The sequence below is a fragment of the Elaeis guineensis genome, chromosome 13, assembly GCF_000442705.2.
Source record: "Elaeis guineensis isolate ETL-2024a chromosome 13, EG11, whole genome shotgun sequence".
In the NCBI taxonomy this organism is placed as follows: Eukaryota; Viridiplantae; Streptophyta; class Magnoliopsida; order Arecales; family Arecaceae; genus Elaeis; species Elaeis guineensis.
The window spans coordinates 10,076,817-10,094,669 of NC_026005.2; the positions used below are offsets into that span (position 1 = coordinate 10,076,817).

The 17,853-nt window shown below is 32.3% G+C and overlaps 1 protein-coding gene across 1 annotated transcript; it reads right to left on the reverse strand.

The window, feature by feature from the left end:
* Positions 1–2,563: 2,563 nt before the first annotated feature.
* LOC105056585 (pentatricopeptide repeat-containing protein At1g74630) lies at positions 2,564–11,593 on the reverse strand. The gene is made up of 3 exons (XM_073248096.1): positions 9,570–11,593; positions 6,456–6,607; positions 2,564–2,763 (listed from the first exon to the last, which is right to left on the reverse strand). The coding sequence occupies exons 1-2, from the start codon at positions 11,516–11,518 to the stop codon at positions 6,589–6,591; spliced, it is 1,968 nt and encodes a 655-aa protein (XP_073104197.1). The 5' UTR covers positions 11,519–11,593; the 3' UTR covers positions 2,564–2,763; positions 6,456–6,588.
* Positions 11,594–17,853: the final 6,260 nt, after the last annotated feature.

The following is a 17,853-nucleotide window of genomic DNA, read 5'->3' on the forward strand; positions in this document are numbered from 1 at the left end:
ATGCCCCAGGGTTGGTTAGCTCCTAACGTGGGTTAAACATTAAGCCTAGGACCTTTCACCCATTTATTTCAGCCACAGTTCACTGGCACTGGAGGATTGGTATAGTATAAGCAGTCATGTTAGGCAGATATCTATAGCTTTTTCACACACGCACGCACGCACGCACGCACACACAAAAAAAAAAATCCCTAATTACTCTATGTTAAGCTATTTTTCTCATTTCCATCTCCTAATTATGCTCGTCTAAGTTGTTTATTGAGTTTGCCATTTCTATCTTTTTATTTTTACTAAGGATGAAAATGGATCGAATAATATCTATTTAGATCTATTTTTCTATCAAAAATATTAATAAAAATTAGAATATTAAAATAATATTTATAATCATAAAAAAATATATAAATATAAATAGATAATTATTCAATTCGAATCTGAACATCCGATCCTATTTGTAATCTTTTTTAATTTTATGTAACACTCGTGAACTTTAAGAATGATGAATGACTATATAGATATACTACTTAGTAATATCTTCGATTATTTGATTTATTTTAATATATATATATATATTTTTAATATTTAATTTATATTTATAATTATTTAAAATAAATATGAATATAAATATATCAATATTTCTGGTTTTATAGTCTTTTCACTCCCCTTATGTTTTATTTTTTCTTATCATGTGCATTGTACATGTAAGGTACTAACATTATTAACCGAGAGATAAGATATTATTTTATTTCTAATTATTTTGTTATTTTACTGAGTATGTTGCTAAATGCCCTGAGGATACATATTATTAAGGTAACTGCATCCAAGAATCACTAATAAATTTTATTATTAGAACATAATTGTCAATTTATAATTTATTGCTACGAAAACAACAAATCTATTAAGCTCTTAGAGGCATTTCTGTCACAAATCTAATATATATATATATATATATATATATATATATATATATATATATATTGAGAAAAAGTAGATTAGTCATTTAGATTGTCCACGTAAGTAGTATATTATCACATAAGAATGCCATTTGGATCAAAATCAATTTGTAATATGTTACATGTCTAGATTCTCCTACTTAATAATTCTTAATTCTTCAAGTATTGAATTAAAGCATAATGTCATTAAAGTTTACTTATGTAACTTAAATGATATTTTTAAAGTATGATATTATCGTTTTCTTGCAATAAATATTTAATTAAAAATATAAATGAATATCAAAAATTTTAATAAATATTATTTTATTATTTATATATAATTTTTTTAAAAAATAAACTATTATATGATCTAGAATCCGCACACAATGTGTAGGTCCAAAACTAGTGCTAAAATAAAGACAACGCAAGGGGGCACATCACAAGAGGATCACAACTACCAATACCAAGGGACACCTGGTTCCCACGTGGCGACGAGCCAGTGGATGGAAACGAGTTATTCAGCCACGTGTAAGGCAATCAACTGATCCATGACCAACTTAATTCATAAGAAAGCGGCCAGGATCCGACACCCAGAAAGCCATTTCTACCAGCCTTGGGCGAGACGTAGCCGGCCACGCCACACCCATGTCTTGAAATTTATTGCTAATTGATGATTTGGGACAATGAGACCTCGTCCGAGATCTGGTCCAGAGATGGGATCCTGATGGACATGTACCGCCTTCGTGGGTGGTCCACCATGATGGCAGGTCCCATTTATTTGGTGACGCCGTATTCTGAGACAATCCGGTAGGTGCATGGCCATGAGGTGTAGCAAGTCAATGGTGGCATCAATTTGGGACTATCTAAATGATGGGCCCTTGTATTAGGTGTGCGCATGGACGTGGCTGACAATGGTAAGCGTTTATCAGACCTTTTCCTACCAAATGTGTGTATCTTAAGTAACACTTCCCACGGACATCTCTAATCCCTAGAATTAATTTTGGTGTCGGTGGAATTTGAATCTAAGGACCTATTTAGCCAAGATATGAAAATCAATTTATTTTAAATTTTTTTTTTTTTTAAAATAGAGTTTCAGAAGAAGTGCTGCGAGAGAGAAGTGGTTTGTGTTTGGCAATATCATTTGATAAGCGCTTTTATCAGTATTTGAGGAGCAGTTTGTGTTTGTTAAATCTTTCAAAAAAAATATTTTTGATTATTAAATTATAAAAAATAATATATATTTATAGTAAATAATGAGAAGGTTAAGTGAAAATAAATAGAGATAGTTATGATAAATAATAAATTTAAGTAAAGATATTTTTGTCTTGAAAAAATTAATTTTCTGTCTCTGCTTCTACTTTGAAGAAGAAGTTTCAATTTTCTGCTTTCTCCCTATAGCAGAAAAGCAGCTTCCGCTACCACTCAGAAGTAAATTATTGTTTAAAATAAACTTGATCAAACAATCTATTTTTTAAAATAAATATATTTTGAAAAAATAAACAGCTTCTTCCTCCCCCAAATTGGAAATTTTTGATAAATCAAATGTGAGCTTGAATTATTACCTTAAAAACATGAACTTGCATTGAAAATTAATAATTCAACAACTCAAAAATTTTCTTTGCAACATCACTTGGAGATTCAGGAATCTGAACATGAATAGCTGAGGTAAGACTTGGTGATTATAGCTACAATTATGATTAATTATCGTTTTGAATCTTCACTAGTGAATGAGTATACGTGACTAATGAGTACCACATGGACAAGGGTGTCGGAAGTCCTTGCAACACTCGTTGATGTGTTTATGGCTTTGAATGCAGACCGAGTGCCTTGGAGAGTTCTGTGCAAATGATTAGAAAAGAATTAGAAAGTATGAACCCTAATGCTTTGAAAGAAGGATTAGCACAAATTTTTTTCTGACCTAGCATGGTCTAGTGCAACTTAGTACAAGATTTTTGTTTGGAAAAATGGGGAAAACAAATAAAGCCATCTAAATTTTTTCAAAAGAAGCAAACTACAAAGAGGAGGAAAAAAACATATTAGACGAAGTTTGATCTAGAAGAAAAATAAAAAAACATTAACCGATCATTGTATGACTCTTTTATATTGGATCTACACTAAAATTGTTACTGACCATTATAACATCTATAATATCCGTTATTACTACCTAAAATATTTTAATATTAAATCAGTCATTGTTATCATGATTGTTGTCACAACATTACAATAGAAAATAACAGACAATAATAGAGAAATAATAATAATATTCCTTTTTTATGGTGATGTAATGTTATTTCTACGATCACTATTTATTTCATAAGAATATTTTTTTTTCAATCTTTTCTGGAGAAAAATTAATTTTAGAAATTAAAATTTTGGAAAACATATTATATTTCTAAGAAAATCATAAGTGAAAAATAACCATTGTTGCAATATGCCAAGCTGTTATAACACTAAATAACATATTATAATAGCCATTATACATTTCCCTTTATTATTATATATAACATAATATAAAAACCGTACGACAGCTAATATGAAATTAGAATGGCTGTTATCATGTCATAACAGCTGTCACCTTTATCCTTTGTTTGGTGAGGTTCATTACGGTTGGTCATGATCACATATAGTGTTGGGAGTGGCTAAACATGATTCAAGTGAGGTAGGGTTAGTTTATAGCTCTGCGCCAACCTATTATCTTGGATCATATCCAAACCAGTTAACAATAAGCAATTTTACCGCAAATAGCTTCCATCATTTGCTCAGGAACTCACTATCAAATTGACAATAAGCAAAACCTTCTGGAATGGACTGTTGGACTTGGACATGAACAACTGTCACTATAGTGAGTTACGAGTCCTTTTCCTAATTAATATAAAAAAAAATTATTTACATAAATAATCTAATTTTTAATTTATTTATCAGATTGATGCAAAAACGATAAAACGTCATTTTGAATAGCATTTTATCATCGCCACCTCACCCCCCATTTTTCACGTAGACGATGTTAAAAAAATAAAAAATAAAAAATATCAAATAATATGACATTTTTAAAAACACCATTTTAAATGACGTTTTTAAAAATGCCATATTATTTGACATTTTTAATTTTTTTCAAAAAAAATGATAAAAAATAGAAAAAAAATTAAAAATAAAAATTTTAAATTTATAAAAAAATAAAAATTTTAATTTTGATAAAAATAAAAATTATCATTTCAAATTAGTATCCCCATTTCAAATTATCTTTTTAAAAAAATATCTGAAAAAAATTGGTGTAAAAAAAAAAAATACCAAAAAAAAATTGAAAAGAAATAGAAATTATAATTCTAAATTTTAAGAAAATAAAAATTTTAATTTTAATTCAAATAAAAATCATTATTTCAAATTACAAACTCCTTTTCAAATTAATTTTTTTAAAAAAATATCATAAAAGAAGAAAAAATGAGAAAAAATAAAAATTATAATTTTAAATGAATTTTAAAAAATAAAATTTTAATTTTAATTCAAATAAAAAAGATAATTTTAAATTATTTTCTCCATTTAAAATTAATTTTTTTAAAAAAAATATCTAAAAAAAAATCTTAAAAAATTTAAAAAATAAAAAATACCATAAAAAAAAAGAAAATAATAAGAAAAAATAAAAATTATAATTTTAAATTAAAAAATAAAAATTTTAATTTTAATTCAAATAAAAAATATCATTTCAAATTACTTTCCCCATTTAAAATTAATTTTTTAAAAAAAGATGTTCAAAAAAATAAAAAAATAAAAGTGCCACAAAAAAGTTAAAAATTTAAAAAAATAGAAAAAAATAAAAATTATAATTTTAAATTTAAAAGGAATAAAATTTTTAATTTTAATTAAAATAAAAGACATCATTTCAAATTATTTTTCCCATTTCAAATAAATTTATTAAAAAAATATTTCGAACAAATGAAAAAAATACCTAAAAAAAATTCCATAAAAATAGGAAAGTAATTTGAAATGAAAAAAATATCATTTTAATTCAAATAAGATATATAATTTCTTTCTCCATTTTAATTCAAATAAAAAACATCATTTTTTTCACATTTTTTCCCTTTTTTCACTTTTTTATGGCATTTTTTTTCTTTTATTTTTTTTTGAATTCAAATTAAAATTTTAATTTTTTTATAATTTAAAATTATAATTTTTATTTTTCTTATTTTTACCATTTTTTTTCTATTTTTATGAAATTTGTTTTAGGTATTTTTTTCATTTGTTTGGAATATTTTTTAAATAAATTTATTTGAAATGGAGAAAGTAATTTGCAATGATATCTTTTATTTTAATTAAAATTAAAAATTTTATTCTTTTTAAATTTAAAATTATAATTTTTATTTTTTTTATTTTTTAAATTTTTAATTTTTTTATGGTACTTTAATTTTTTTATTTTTTAAACATCTTTTTTTTAAAAAATTAATTTGAAATGGGGAAAGTAATTTGAAATGATGTTTTTTGTTTGAATTAAAATTAAAATATTTATTTTTTTAAATCAAAATTATAATTTTTATTTTTTCTCATTTTTTTAATGATATTTTTTATTTTTTAATTTTTTTAAGATTTTTTAGATATTTTTTTTAAAAAAATTAATTTTGAATGCAGAAAATAATTTAAAATTATCTTTTTTATTTGAATTAAAATTAAAATTTTTATTTTTGAAAATTCATTCAAAATTATAATTTTTATTTTTTCTCATTTTTTTCTTCTTTTATGATATTCTTTTTTAAAAATTAATTTGAAAAGAAGATTGTAATTTGAAATGATAATTTTTATTTGAATTAAAATTAAAATTTTTATTTTTTTAAAATTTAGAATTATAATTTCTATTTCTTTTCAATTCTTTTTTTATGGTATTTTTATTTTTTTTTACATCAATTTTTTTTCAGATATTTTTTTAAAAAGATAATTTGAAATGGAGATACTAATTTGAAATGATAATTTTTATTTTTATCAAAATTAAAATTTTTATTTTTTTATAAATTTAAAATTTTTATTTTTATTTTATTTTTTATCATTTTTTTTCTGATAGAAAAATTAAAAATACTAAATAATATGATGTTTTTAAAAATTCTATTTGAAATGACGTTTTTGAAATAATGTTTTTAAAAATATCATATTATTTGTCATTTTTTATTTTCATTTTATTTTTTTTGACGTCGTCTACATGAAAAATGGGTGATGATGTGGCGATGATAAAATATCATTTAAAATATTATTTTATTATTTTTACATCAATCTGATAAATAAGTTAAAAATTAAATTATTTATGTAAATATTTTTTTATATTAATTAATTAGGAAAAGGACTCAGTGAGTTACATGGATCACACTTTTCTTGTACTTAAAAACTAGAATTAGCCAGTCAAAGTAATGCACGTGGTTAGGAACGTACGAAATCCAGAGCGAATGAGATGGGGCAATATACTGTCTCATATCCTCTTTTAAATGGCTTCACGTAGTAGGTCTCTTGAAGTACCATGAATTAACTCAGTCTGTCTTCAAAAATACGTACCTTTTGGTTTTTGTAAAGAATCCAACCATGTGGCAAAGCCATGTTCCGTGGAATTTGGTAGGCAAGTCCATCCAATTCCCACCTTATCCGCAGCTAGATGCCTCTTTGAACCAGCAGCAAGTTTGGACAGGCATTAACTTTTGAGCTGTTCCCTGAAAGAAAAAAAAAAAACTTTTGAGCTGCCATTGCGGCTACAATAGCTATATGTGGTGTCTTCATAATAATGATCCCAGACTTCTCCAAGTTGACCATGTTAGCTAGAATTTAAGCTCGCAGAATATGGAAGGGGAGGAAAGGGAGCTTCTTTGTTGTCCTTAGTGGAAGAATGCCGTAATGAAACTTTCGACTTCATAATCCTCTTCTGAACACACAGCATTTTATTCGGCAATCCTCCATCCTTTGGACCTCTTATGAACACAAACAAAAGCTTCAACTCTTTTCTCCAAGAAACAACACCTCAACTTGCTTACAAGGAACTGGAATAGCTTTTCCAGCATTGCCTTCCTAAACCCGTTCACAATCATATGCATGCAGGTAATGTCTTTGAGCTTTCATATAAGCAAGTAATGTGGCCTTCTCAAGGATGGATCATTTGGAGGACCTTGCACAGAACATTCTTTGGTGCCATATGGATGATACCCCACATTGAGCATCGCAATTGGGTCATGCACCAAAATGGAACCATGTCTTGAGATATTGATGAGCATTCAGTTTTTGGTGAGCTTGCTTTACATGTCGATGCAATAGGTACCATTAGAGAGAGATCTATCACTATCGAGTCCTCTTTATCTTTATAGACTCAATTGCTTGCTCGCATGTTGTCATTGTTCTTGGTGAACCAGTTGTTTCACCATGCCAATGCATTATTTACTCCAAAAAGCATAGCATGTAAGCCTCATTGAGATTATATATTTTGGAGGTAATGAATATTTCTACAACTGTCCCTTTCAACCTTTAATGTCTTTGGCACCATTTACCTAACAACTCTTATGAGTTCTACTGAGCAAACAGTAATGGTTTCAGAAGGGAATCAATTGAAATATCATTTCTGAATACCTTTCTAGCAAACAAAAACAGTAGCTCGTAGTTTCTATTAGTTTACAAGCCGACAGTTTATTAAAATGGAATGACATTTTATATCAGTTATGGAGATTTCAATATTTAGAGGGGTTTCGACATTTCCATGAAACTGAACCAGCAAAACAATATGGGTTCTTCAGAGAAAACTTCATGAGAGCTATTCCACAGGTTTCAACATATCAATGAAAATGAGCAATTGCACTGGCATTGATATTTTTATGATCCAAGTCTCATAAAATGCGTGACAAATGACACTCTGAAATATAAAATCACATAACATGAAACAGGATGTGCTTGCTGGTATTTTTATTAGTGCAAAATACATGGAAATAGAAAGTCATTTCAAGTTTTACTAAAATTGCTTAATCCTTGGTTAATTGGAAAGTAGAAGGATTAATTCACATTATAAATAGCATCTAGAATCAAATTGATAAGAATTCCTCAGCACACAAAAATTCTTCTGTCATCGTCTGTTTAGTTGCACATCAATGCTAATTCCATTCTGATCACAGTGAAGTGACATTTAGTCTATTCTGCATCCAAGGCAGTACACCTGCACCTTCAAGGGAATTGTTACAATAGGGGCTTCTCATTAATCATGCATTATCCTTTTTTTTACTGAAACTAATCGTGCAAAATTTCGAGCACCAATAGAACCTATCAAATGACCAGCCACATAGGGACCTTTTTTTTTTTTTTTTTTTTTTTGAGATACCAAAACTAGTCAATGAATTTCTACATCATGGGACACATGAAAAGTAGACATAAATTAGAGGATGGGACTAGTAATCAGTGCCTAATACCAGGAAAAAAAAAAAAGAACGAAAAAAGAAAATGTCAGTCCTTTTGCAAAACAGATGCCTGTTTGCATACTAATTTTTATCAAGGAAAGCCGCGGACAACTCTGAGCTGTTAATTGTCCTATTTAGGCTATTAAGTAAGATGAGATTCTGAGTAAACCTAGCCTCGTAAACTTGTACTGAGAAATTGCAGGCCGTACAGCAATCAAGGCCCCATGTGGGCTTCCATGGCAAACCTGGCCTATGTAGCTAGTCCCTAGTGTAGGAGCAAAGTCATGAAAAAATGGTTCCAAGCTAATGAGAGCACATCTCAGTCGGTTGAGATCAGGACAATGAAGCACAAAGTAGAGGCATTTTATCTAGAAAATATATATCCAGTTTTCATGATATTGCTTTTTGATTATGTAATCTTTAATTGGATGGTTTTATCTCAGTTAACAAATGCACTGGAGGCTAAAAATTAGTCACAAGTGTCACATATAACTTAGAGAGGAATTACCCAAAATTTTGTAGACTTGGTTGATAGTCTGTTAATTTAGCTAATGCTTTTTATTTTGACACATCTCCTATACATTAATCTGAAAATAGATATTTCAGAATTATGAATTCTATGTAAATTGCCAAGAGAAGGATTATGATAGCAAGCTTCATGTACAAAGTGACTTTGCTTTGATGGATACCAGTTCTATCTATTCTTCCTTTCTTTTAAAAAAAAAAAAAAAACATTTCTCATGTGTTTTTTTCCCCCTTTCAGGGTTTAGGTTTTTGTTTTGATATATATCATCCTGTCTAGTGAATCTAAAGCATTATAAAACCAGGGAATCAGTATGGGTTCAATAATGTATTAATTTGTTATTCTGGGTTTATGGTTAGAGCAACTAAAACACTTGGTTTATTCTTTTTGGAGCAAATACCTTCAAAGGCTGAATTTTCTTCATGTCTTATTCATAAGATAAGGATCGAACTGTAACAGCATAAAAAAAATAAAAATAAACATGAGAGACAGATTAGCAAGCTCATTTATCACTTTTTTGGGGTAAGTTAGAAAACAAGTAGAATTCAAGATTCCCTCATTTTTTTCAATTTAAATCATATCTCCACTCATATATGACACTAGAGTGATTCTCTCAATTAATAATATATACGTTTCTTTTAACCATGTCAAACAAGGATGTCTGTAAGCATGGAAGCCTGGTTAGAACTCAGAACTCTTATTGAGGGTCAAAATCATTACCAGTAATCTCTGCAAGAACAGGAACCCTCGCTGAAAGAGTGAAATCGACTGCGATCCCTCACCACAATCTCCCTTTTGTACACCTTTGATATCAGCTTCATTACAGTATGGCAATCCGGACATATCCTCAGATTCTTCACAATCCTTATGACACTCTCCCCATGCATTCTTGCCAACCCAAAAGCCACCGCAAGTTTCTCACTGTGCCTCAAAATGGCATCCTCCTTCTCTTCCTCCTCAACATCATGCAAAACACTCATGATCTCTGGGACATAGCCTTCCATCTTAAGTCTCAGCATTACCTCAGTCAATTTTTTATGAGCCTCCTCTTTCACATCACTTATGTCATCGCTTGCAACAAATGTGTACACAACCTTATCAACCTCGATCGAGCTCCAACCAGGAGTCTTCTGAATTCTCTGTTCGCTCATAGACCTCCTCACACTAGCAACATCCTTCCATTTTCCAGCCACAGCATAGATATTGGAAAGTAGAACATAATCACCAGAGTCACTGGGATCAAGCTCTGATAGCTTTTCCCTCACATGCTCTGCCAATCGAACATTTCCATGAATGCTGCAGGCCCCAAGCAATGTCCTCCAGATTATGGCATTGGGTTTCATAGGCATGTTGGTTATGAACTCATAGGCCTTATCCAGTAGTCCTGCTCGCCCATAGAGATCAACCATGCAGCCATAATGCTCGATCGACCGCTCAATTCCATATGTACTTTCCATTTCCTGGAAAAATTTATGTCCTTGTTCCATCAATCCTGAATGGCTGCAAGCATACAGCACGGAGATGAAGGTTATTCCATCAGGCCTCATCCTGTGCTCCTCCATTTTATGGAAAAGTTGGATTGCCTCCTCTCCATAGCCATGCATTGCTAGTGCTGCAATCATTGATGTCCAAGACACAATGCTCTTCTTCTCCATCTCCCAATCAAAAACTCTAGACGCCATAAGAATGCCCCCACACCTTGCATACATGTCCAAGAGTGCATTGCCCACAGAGATAATGCTACCAAGCCCAGCCTTCTCTATGTGCGCGTGCAAGATCTTGCCCGACTCTAAAGCCCCTGCTTGAGCACATGCTGAGAGGACACCAGTCAAGCTCACCTCATTCGGCCTGCATCCCTCCCTCAGCAATTCCCGAAAGAAGCCGAAAGCATCACCGAAAAGCCCATTGCTGGCAAAGCCAGTGATCATGGTACTCCAGGATACCGCATCCTTGTTAGGCATTGAAAGAAATAAACTCCTCGCAGACCCCAACTCACCAGCTTTTGTGTAACCCGCAAGCATGACATTCCAAGAAGTCGAATTCTTCCAGGGCATTCGTTCGAAAAGCCTCTCCGCGCCCTCTACATCATCCACCCGAAAACAAGCAGTTACAATGGCATTCCAAGCAACGACGTTTGGTTGGGGTATATCATCGAACGCCTTCCGAGCAGAGGCCAGGCAGCCACGTTCCGCATACATGCTGACGAGCGTAGTCCCAACGAAGAGATGTGACTCAAAACCATGATGAATGACGTGAGAATGGAGTTGCCACCCGACGTTCGGTGACTTACAATTGGCAGCCGCCTTAAGGACGAAGGCGAACGAGAAGCTATCAGGAGGGACCGAGTCCCGCCGCATTTGGTTGTAGGTGAGGAGGGAGTGGTGGGGGTGATCGGATTCGGAGAGCCCGCGGATGAGGGTGTTGTACATGAAGGGGTCGGGGGAGGGGATGTGGGAAAAGAGGCGGCGAGAGTAGTCCAATGCGTCGGCGAGGGTGGTGGCGGCGAGGAGGAGGAGCTTCCCGGCGATGAGGGGGTCGGCGTCGAGGCCGGTCTTGGAGGCATGCGCATGGATTTGTTTGAGGTGGCTGAGGGTCTTGCAGTCTCTCAGCAGGGAGATGCATTGCAAGTGGTGGTTAATGCTCATGTGGCGAATCCCCCTACATCTCATTAGATTTGAACTAAATAACCTGACAACAGATCTATTGATGTATTATATATATTAACATATTTACATGCATGCATACATTCATGTTCCAACTGACTTGTTAGATGAAACAATAGCTTTAGAAGATTCATCAAATACAAGTTTAAAATCCAATAATGATGGGGTCTGGATCCTCAACAAAGCTGTTAAGACCAACTTGAATTGATGCATATATGATTAACTTCTCATGTGAATGCAAATCTTCTCGGATCTCATTCTCGTAATCTGATTCTTGTAATTTGACATGTAGATGGAGGCCAAAGGTGCGACCTCAACTACCATGTTGTTGCCTTTCTCTTCATTGAAGGTCCTGGACCTTTTTCTTTTTTCCTTTCTTTCAAGAAAGACCACTTTAAGCACTGATAAAGTATGGAAAACTCCTGTGTGTAACATTTCAGATGAATTTTGACATTTAAGCTTGATAAAATGCCATAAAAGGATCACAATGAAATCAAGTATAACATAGACCAATTTTGAATGCAAAAGGGGTGATGCAGTCAGTGTAAATCCAAAACTTCAAAAACTCCCAATTCTGAGATTAATTTGTAATTTTATGAATTTATTCGGGTAAGAAAATATAAATTTGTAAAGTACAACAAATTGGATTGTTTCTATTGTTCAGAATTGGCATCTTCAACCAGCTCTTGGATGCAAAACTCCCCTGCAAAATAGATAACCCAGATCCATTGGTGACCTTAAGAGGGGTTCTGGACCAATAGTATTATGATTATTTTCTGTAATTTTTCATTATCCATGATCATCTATAATTTTTTTGTAGATCTTGAAAATGTAAAGATATATTTGCCTGAAGGTGACAAGCAGAATATTTTGTTTCTGAGTTTGTAGATCGAGAAGTTTATTAATCACTACATTTAGATCAATCACCGATAGAGATAAAGATTCTTGGACACAAACATCTATATATATATTTATTTATGTATTGTATGGTTTTGATTTCTCATGATCGATTTTGATGGATATGTGATTGTCAGTATAACTATTCTTACTTTTTGCATTACATATATTTATTGGTGCCTTTTTGGATGGTTTGAATTGCGATATCGGTTACTGAAAGTTTTGAAAAAAATATAATAATTATAGTATTTTTTTGGTATAATTGAGATTAATAAGTTGATGATCAAGGAAGAGATATTTGGACTAGCCATGTTAAATTACGAATAGCATCACCATGGGTAGGAATGTAATAATGAGAATAGCCCATCATGGGTAGAAATATGATTCTAAGAATAGCCCACTATTGGTCGAAATATAGCATTGAGAATAGCACGCCATGGATAGAAATATGGTACTGAGAATAGCTCCACCATGGATAAAAATGTGGTACTTGAGTTTGCTAATCAGAGGCTGAAGCTTGACCATAATTAGTCCAAAATCCTAAAAACAATTGTTGATTGATCCAGATCATATTAATGAGATATGGATGATGAGATATGAAATCACAAGTAAAAAGAGTTTTCTTAATGATATATGTGTACTATATCAATTTTGAAAAAATGGATGGACATTTAATGGTATATAATGTATATTTTGTATATATCATTATTGAGTTATAGTGAATACTTGATATGAGATTTTATGGTTTATATTCTCTATTTCATACTATTTATCTGTTATTTTTAGATTATACTCCTATATTGATGTAAGTGTATGAGGATTTTTAGTGGGCTATAAAGCTCACAATCCTTTTCTTTTCTTTTTTAGAGTTATAAGATGTTTGTACTTAGCTAAGGCTGGGATCTCGATTTGAAAAGATTGATTAAATAAAGCATCATCAATAATAGTTAGATAATCGAGTTTTATAAATTATTTAAGATTTGATATTTATTAATATAAAATATATGTTATAAATTGAGATCAATGATATTTCGGGATTTTGAGATTATAATGATTTTTAAGACCTTGCATATTCTTTAGGATCTTGTCCTAAGGAGTTTATGGCTGTATGTGGCCGATTCTAATGCTAGATTTGGGGCATGACAAAATAGTATCAGAGCATAGATTATGATCACTAAGGATTGTGACTTATATAGTATTTGAGCTTAGGTTATGATCACTAAGAATATGATAGAAGTAGAAGAAATTGATTTAGAGTTGAGGCTTCAGTTTGTTAAGTATTATGATAAATTTATGTACAGAGATTGGAATATGATGAGCATAAAAAGGTGATTGATGTTTTTGACTTCAATAGGTGGAATGTGATCTAAGATATGAGAGTGTGAGATGTTGACTATAAAATTTAGTATATTAAATAAGTTGGTTATATAGGGTCATATATATTTATGTAATTATCATTTAATTGATTTGGATCCCTAAGTTGATATATGCCTAAATTTTAATAGCCTTCTAGTTTTGTTATTAACTATTTAGTTGTAAATTTTAGATTTATTAGAAGGAAGTTATTTAGGGTATGGCCTACAAAAGAATTTTATCGTATGAGGGAGGAATATTCTTTGAACATTGAACATGATGTATGAAACTTGCATGCGATGAAAAATATATATGGTTCTATTGGTGGATTTGATTTTATTATAAGGATATGCAATATACATTTTGATGGAATTTTTGATTATTTAAATTATCATATTTGGATCTGATTACTTGATTTTTTTTCGTATATTTGTCAAAAAAATTTGGGTTGTGTTGAATGTCAAGTCGAAAGTTTACTTTTCTAAATGGATTTAAGGTATTTTTCTATGTTGTTAAAATTGAATAAAGAAATTGATTTTGTGAGACTTAAATAAGTTTAATATATAAGAGACAAGATTTCACATGAGTTCATCAATTGATGCTACGGATCATAGTGAAGGAAGCTTCGAAATCTACTCACAGAGATGTTGATTTGAAGTCTTCTAATTTGTTGGATATTTAAGTTAACTTTTTTTATAAAAAAATATTGGTTGGAATCATCTCATTGATTATCAAGTAAATCTAAAGTTAATTCACTTTAACTTAATTCTATGTGTATTGGATTATTGATGGGCGGTGAAGCTTATGCAATAGTCTTAAACATAGAAAATGAATCAAGATTTAATTTTGATGTGGTATGCTTGAGATATAGTAAAAATAAAGAAACTTAAAATTTTATTTTAGTTCTATCCCAAAAAAATTGAAAGGTTAGATCTTTTTTAGATTCTAATATAAAGTGATATTTTAATCAAAATTCATTCAATAAACCTATAAAAATTTGATAAATTTAAATCATAGTGTGCAGTGAAAGCATGGTGGTTTAAGTGAAAATATTATAGTAAAGGATTTGAATTTTTTTCTTAATAAAAGAGGTTATTTAGGAGCTCGAGGATAAGATGATAATTTTGTATCCTAAAGATTCAACTTTGCAGTATGCTAATTTTGAAGATAAAATTATTAATGTAAATTTCAGGGATGAAATTATTTTAAAAGAGGAGAATATAACGACCTAAATTTTTTAACTCTCTAGCATGACTCTTAAAGCAAGGGAATAAACAAAAAAAAGGGCTCATGCATTGTGCACATGTGTAGGAGAAGGAAGACTCCCATCAGGAGCCTTCCTCTTCTCAGATTCTAGTTGGGAAGATGGAAGTCTTCCTCTTCTCTGAGTCCAGTTGGGAAGAAGAAATATAGGGCAAGAGTTTTGATCTATAAAAAAGATTCTTCCTCTCTCTATTCATTACACCCGAAAACTTGGTTCATCGCCAACGAGAATGCTTTGATTTTTCTTAGATTCCATCGATGTTCCTCGATGATTCATTGTCAATTTTTCACCCAAGATGAGGTAAAGACTACTACTTCTTCTCTCTTTTCTAATTTCTAGATTGTCTCTATTGCTCGTGATTAAGATTAGCAGTTGTCGGATTTCATGTCGGATGAGCGCCCCCCCCCGCCCCCCCCGGATCGCTGTTGCTAGACGTAAGTTTTGGATTAGAGGACAAGGGATGTGAGACCCGGCACCTTGGGCCGACCTGATGCCCAGACCAGGCCGGGTCCATTGACCGGGCTGGCTTTGAGATGGGCCGAACTGAATGGGCTGGCAGGAGCACCGCACATGCTCTGTAGAAACGGGCTCCCGATGGGAGTCCGACACCTTCCCCGAGTCCAGCGAGGAGAGGGATTCTAGGGCTCGCCGGAGCTCTAGATCCAAGCTATAGAAAGGCTTCCCCCTCTCCTCTTGGTCTCGTACTTGATCCCCGATTTGCCTTTGAGATTCCTAGTTCAAGCCAGGATTGCAAGCTTTCCGTGGAGGGATTTTACCGTCGTCTTGGCTGTGAGAGACCGCCGGCGGCGCGGTAAGGGAGTTAAAACACTTTTTGTTCTTTTTTCTGGTTCCTGGGCCATCTCCAGCGCATGATTTAATCCGGCGAGGCGCCGGACTTCCATGAACAGGGCTCCCCTGTTCAGCTTGAGTTCCCTGTTTTCTCTCTTGTTCTTCCATTGCCGGCGATGACCGCGTGTTGCCGAGGCCACTACTGCTCCTACCTATTCTTCTGAGGCCGTACAACGATATATGGCCGTTGGCCAGTTAGTCGGCCATGATCTAAGCCGAGTTGATGTGATTCATCTCCTGTTTTTGTTCTTCCATTTGCTCCTTGTTGGCCCAACTGCTGTCGCGGCCGGGAGCCGTCCTTGGCCACCGGCACCAGGACGGAGCCGCATTGGGCCTCTGCCGCCTGGACCGAGCTCCATGCCTTCCTCTATGTTTAGAAAGAGAGAGAGAAGAAGAACTTTCATTGGCCCTTTTGTTCTCTCTCTCTTCTTCTTCGTTCTTCCTCTCTCTAGCTATTCTAGGTCCTCTGGAGGTCCAGACATGCAGGTAAGACAGGATGACCATTGACCTAGGAGGGCTATTGGGTCGCAGGGCCAGCATTACGCGTCTTTAGGAGGGGGATTTCTATCATAATTATTGTTGTGATTTTCTGATGACAAGAGCTAGCCCTATAGATGAATAATTATCTAGATAAGCAGGTGGAGCAGAATATCTTAATATTGAGAAATATTACGGTACCTACTATATTTGAGTTTGTCACCGTTAGAGATAAAAACTTTTAGATATTAATTATCTATATATAAGCTATTTTCATACCTATAATATTATTTTATATAAAATTTGATAGCTGTTTATTATATATTTATCTATTAAGCATACGTGTTCTTTATGAATTTATGTACTATGTATTATTGATCTTGATTAAGGTGGGCTTTGGTACTCATATGCAGCAAATTTTGAAAAGAATATAACTTTGAATTATAAGTACTTAACAAACATGCAGATTGGCTATATTGTTGATGCCCCGCCACGAACCGGCGATGTTTCATTGTTCATACTCTGTCATGAGCTAAAAATATGGTGTCGTTGATATCTTATCATGAGTCAAAAATGTAGTTATGATAGTCCAAAGCTGAAAATTTAAGTAATATCGAAACTGATGTATATTAAATTGAGAAAATTATTTAATATGATTTGTTTATTTGCTATAAATGTTTTATAATCATGGTATTTTATGGCATGAAATTTATATAAGCAATAATTATTTAATTTTATTTATTTATTATTATTATATTGATATGGATGTGTGGGAATTCTTACTTAGTTGTAAAACTCATACCATCTCTTCCCTTTTTGGTCTTTTAGGGAGAATGTTTAGTCTCGGTTGAATTAGGCATGGATTCAGTTGCAACGAATTTTCAGACTTCACATATTTTTTTGAATTTTGTCTTAAAAAAGTATATGGCCGTATCACGTGGTTGACTCAGGTATTAGGTTCGAAGCATGACAAGAAAAGAAAAAAAAAAAAAAAGAAAGTGTAGCTTACTTCTATCCAGCCGACTTCTTTTTTTTTTTTTTTCTTTTAACTACTCTAACATGGGATTTGATATTTTTAAAGAGTAGAAAATTATAAGAGTAGTGTAACTTTGCTTCACCTTGATTGGATGATTCAGACCATTGACTTGTGAAATTAGTTGATGATGGCCGGTATTTGATATTTTTAAAGAGTAGAAAATTATAAGAGTAGTGTAACTTTGCTTCACCTTGATTGGATGATTCAGACCATTGACTTGTGAAATTTGTTGATGATGGGCGATATCGACATGGTCAAACATCTAATTAGTCATATTTTATTTCGAGACTAAGTGCTGCATGGTTAGGCTCAGCATGTTTGTGTAATAACCCAGATTTAAAAAAAAATAATAATAATAACAGAGGAGGAGGAAGACTCCTAGTCGGAGTCTTCTTCCTTCCCGTTTCCAACAAAATCGGACTCAAAGAGTCCGGCTAGGGTAGGAAACCTCCACTATAAAGATTC

What these genes read in the sequence shown, in the direction of transcription:
- LOC105056585 (XM_073248096.1), bottom strand. Translation starts at nt 11,518, where the DNA reads ATGAGATGTAGGGGGATTCGCCACATGAGCATTAACCACCACTTGCAA.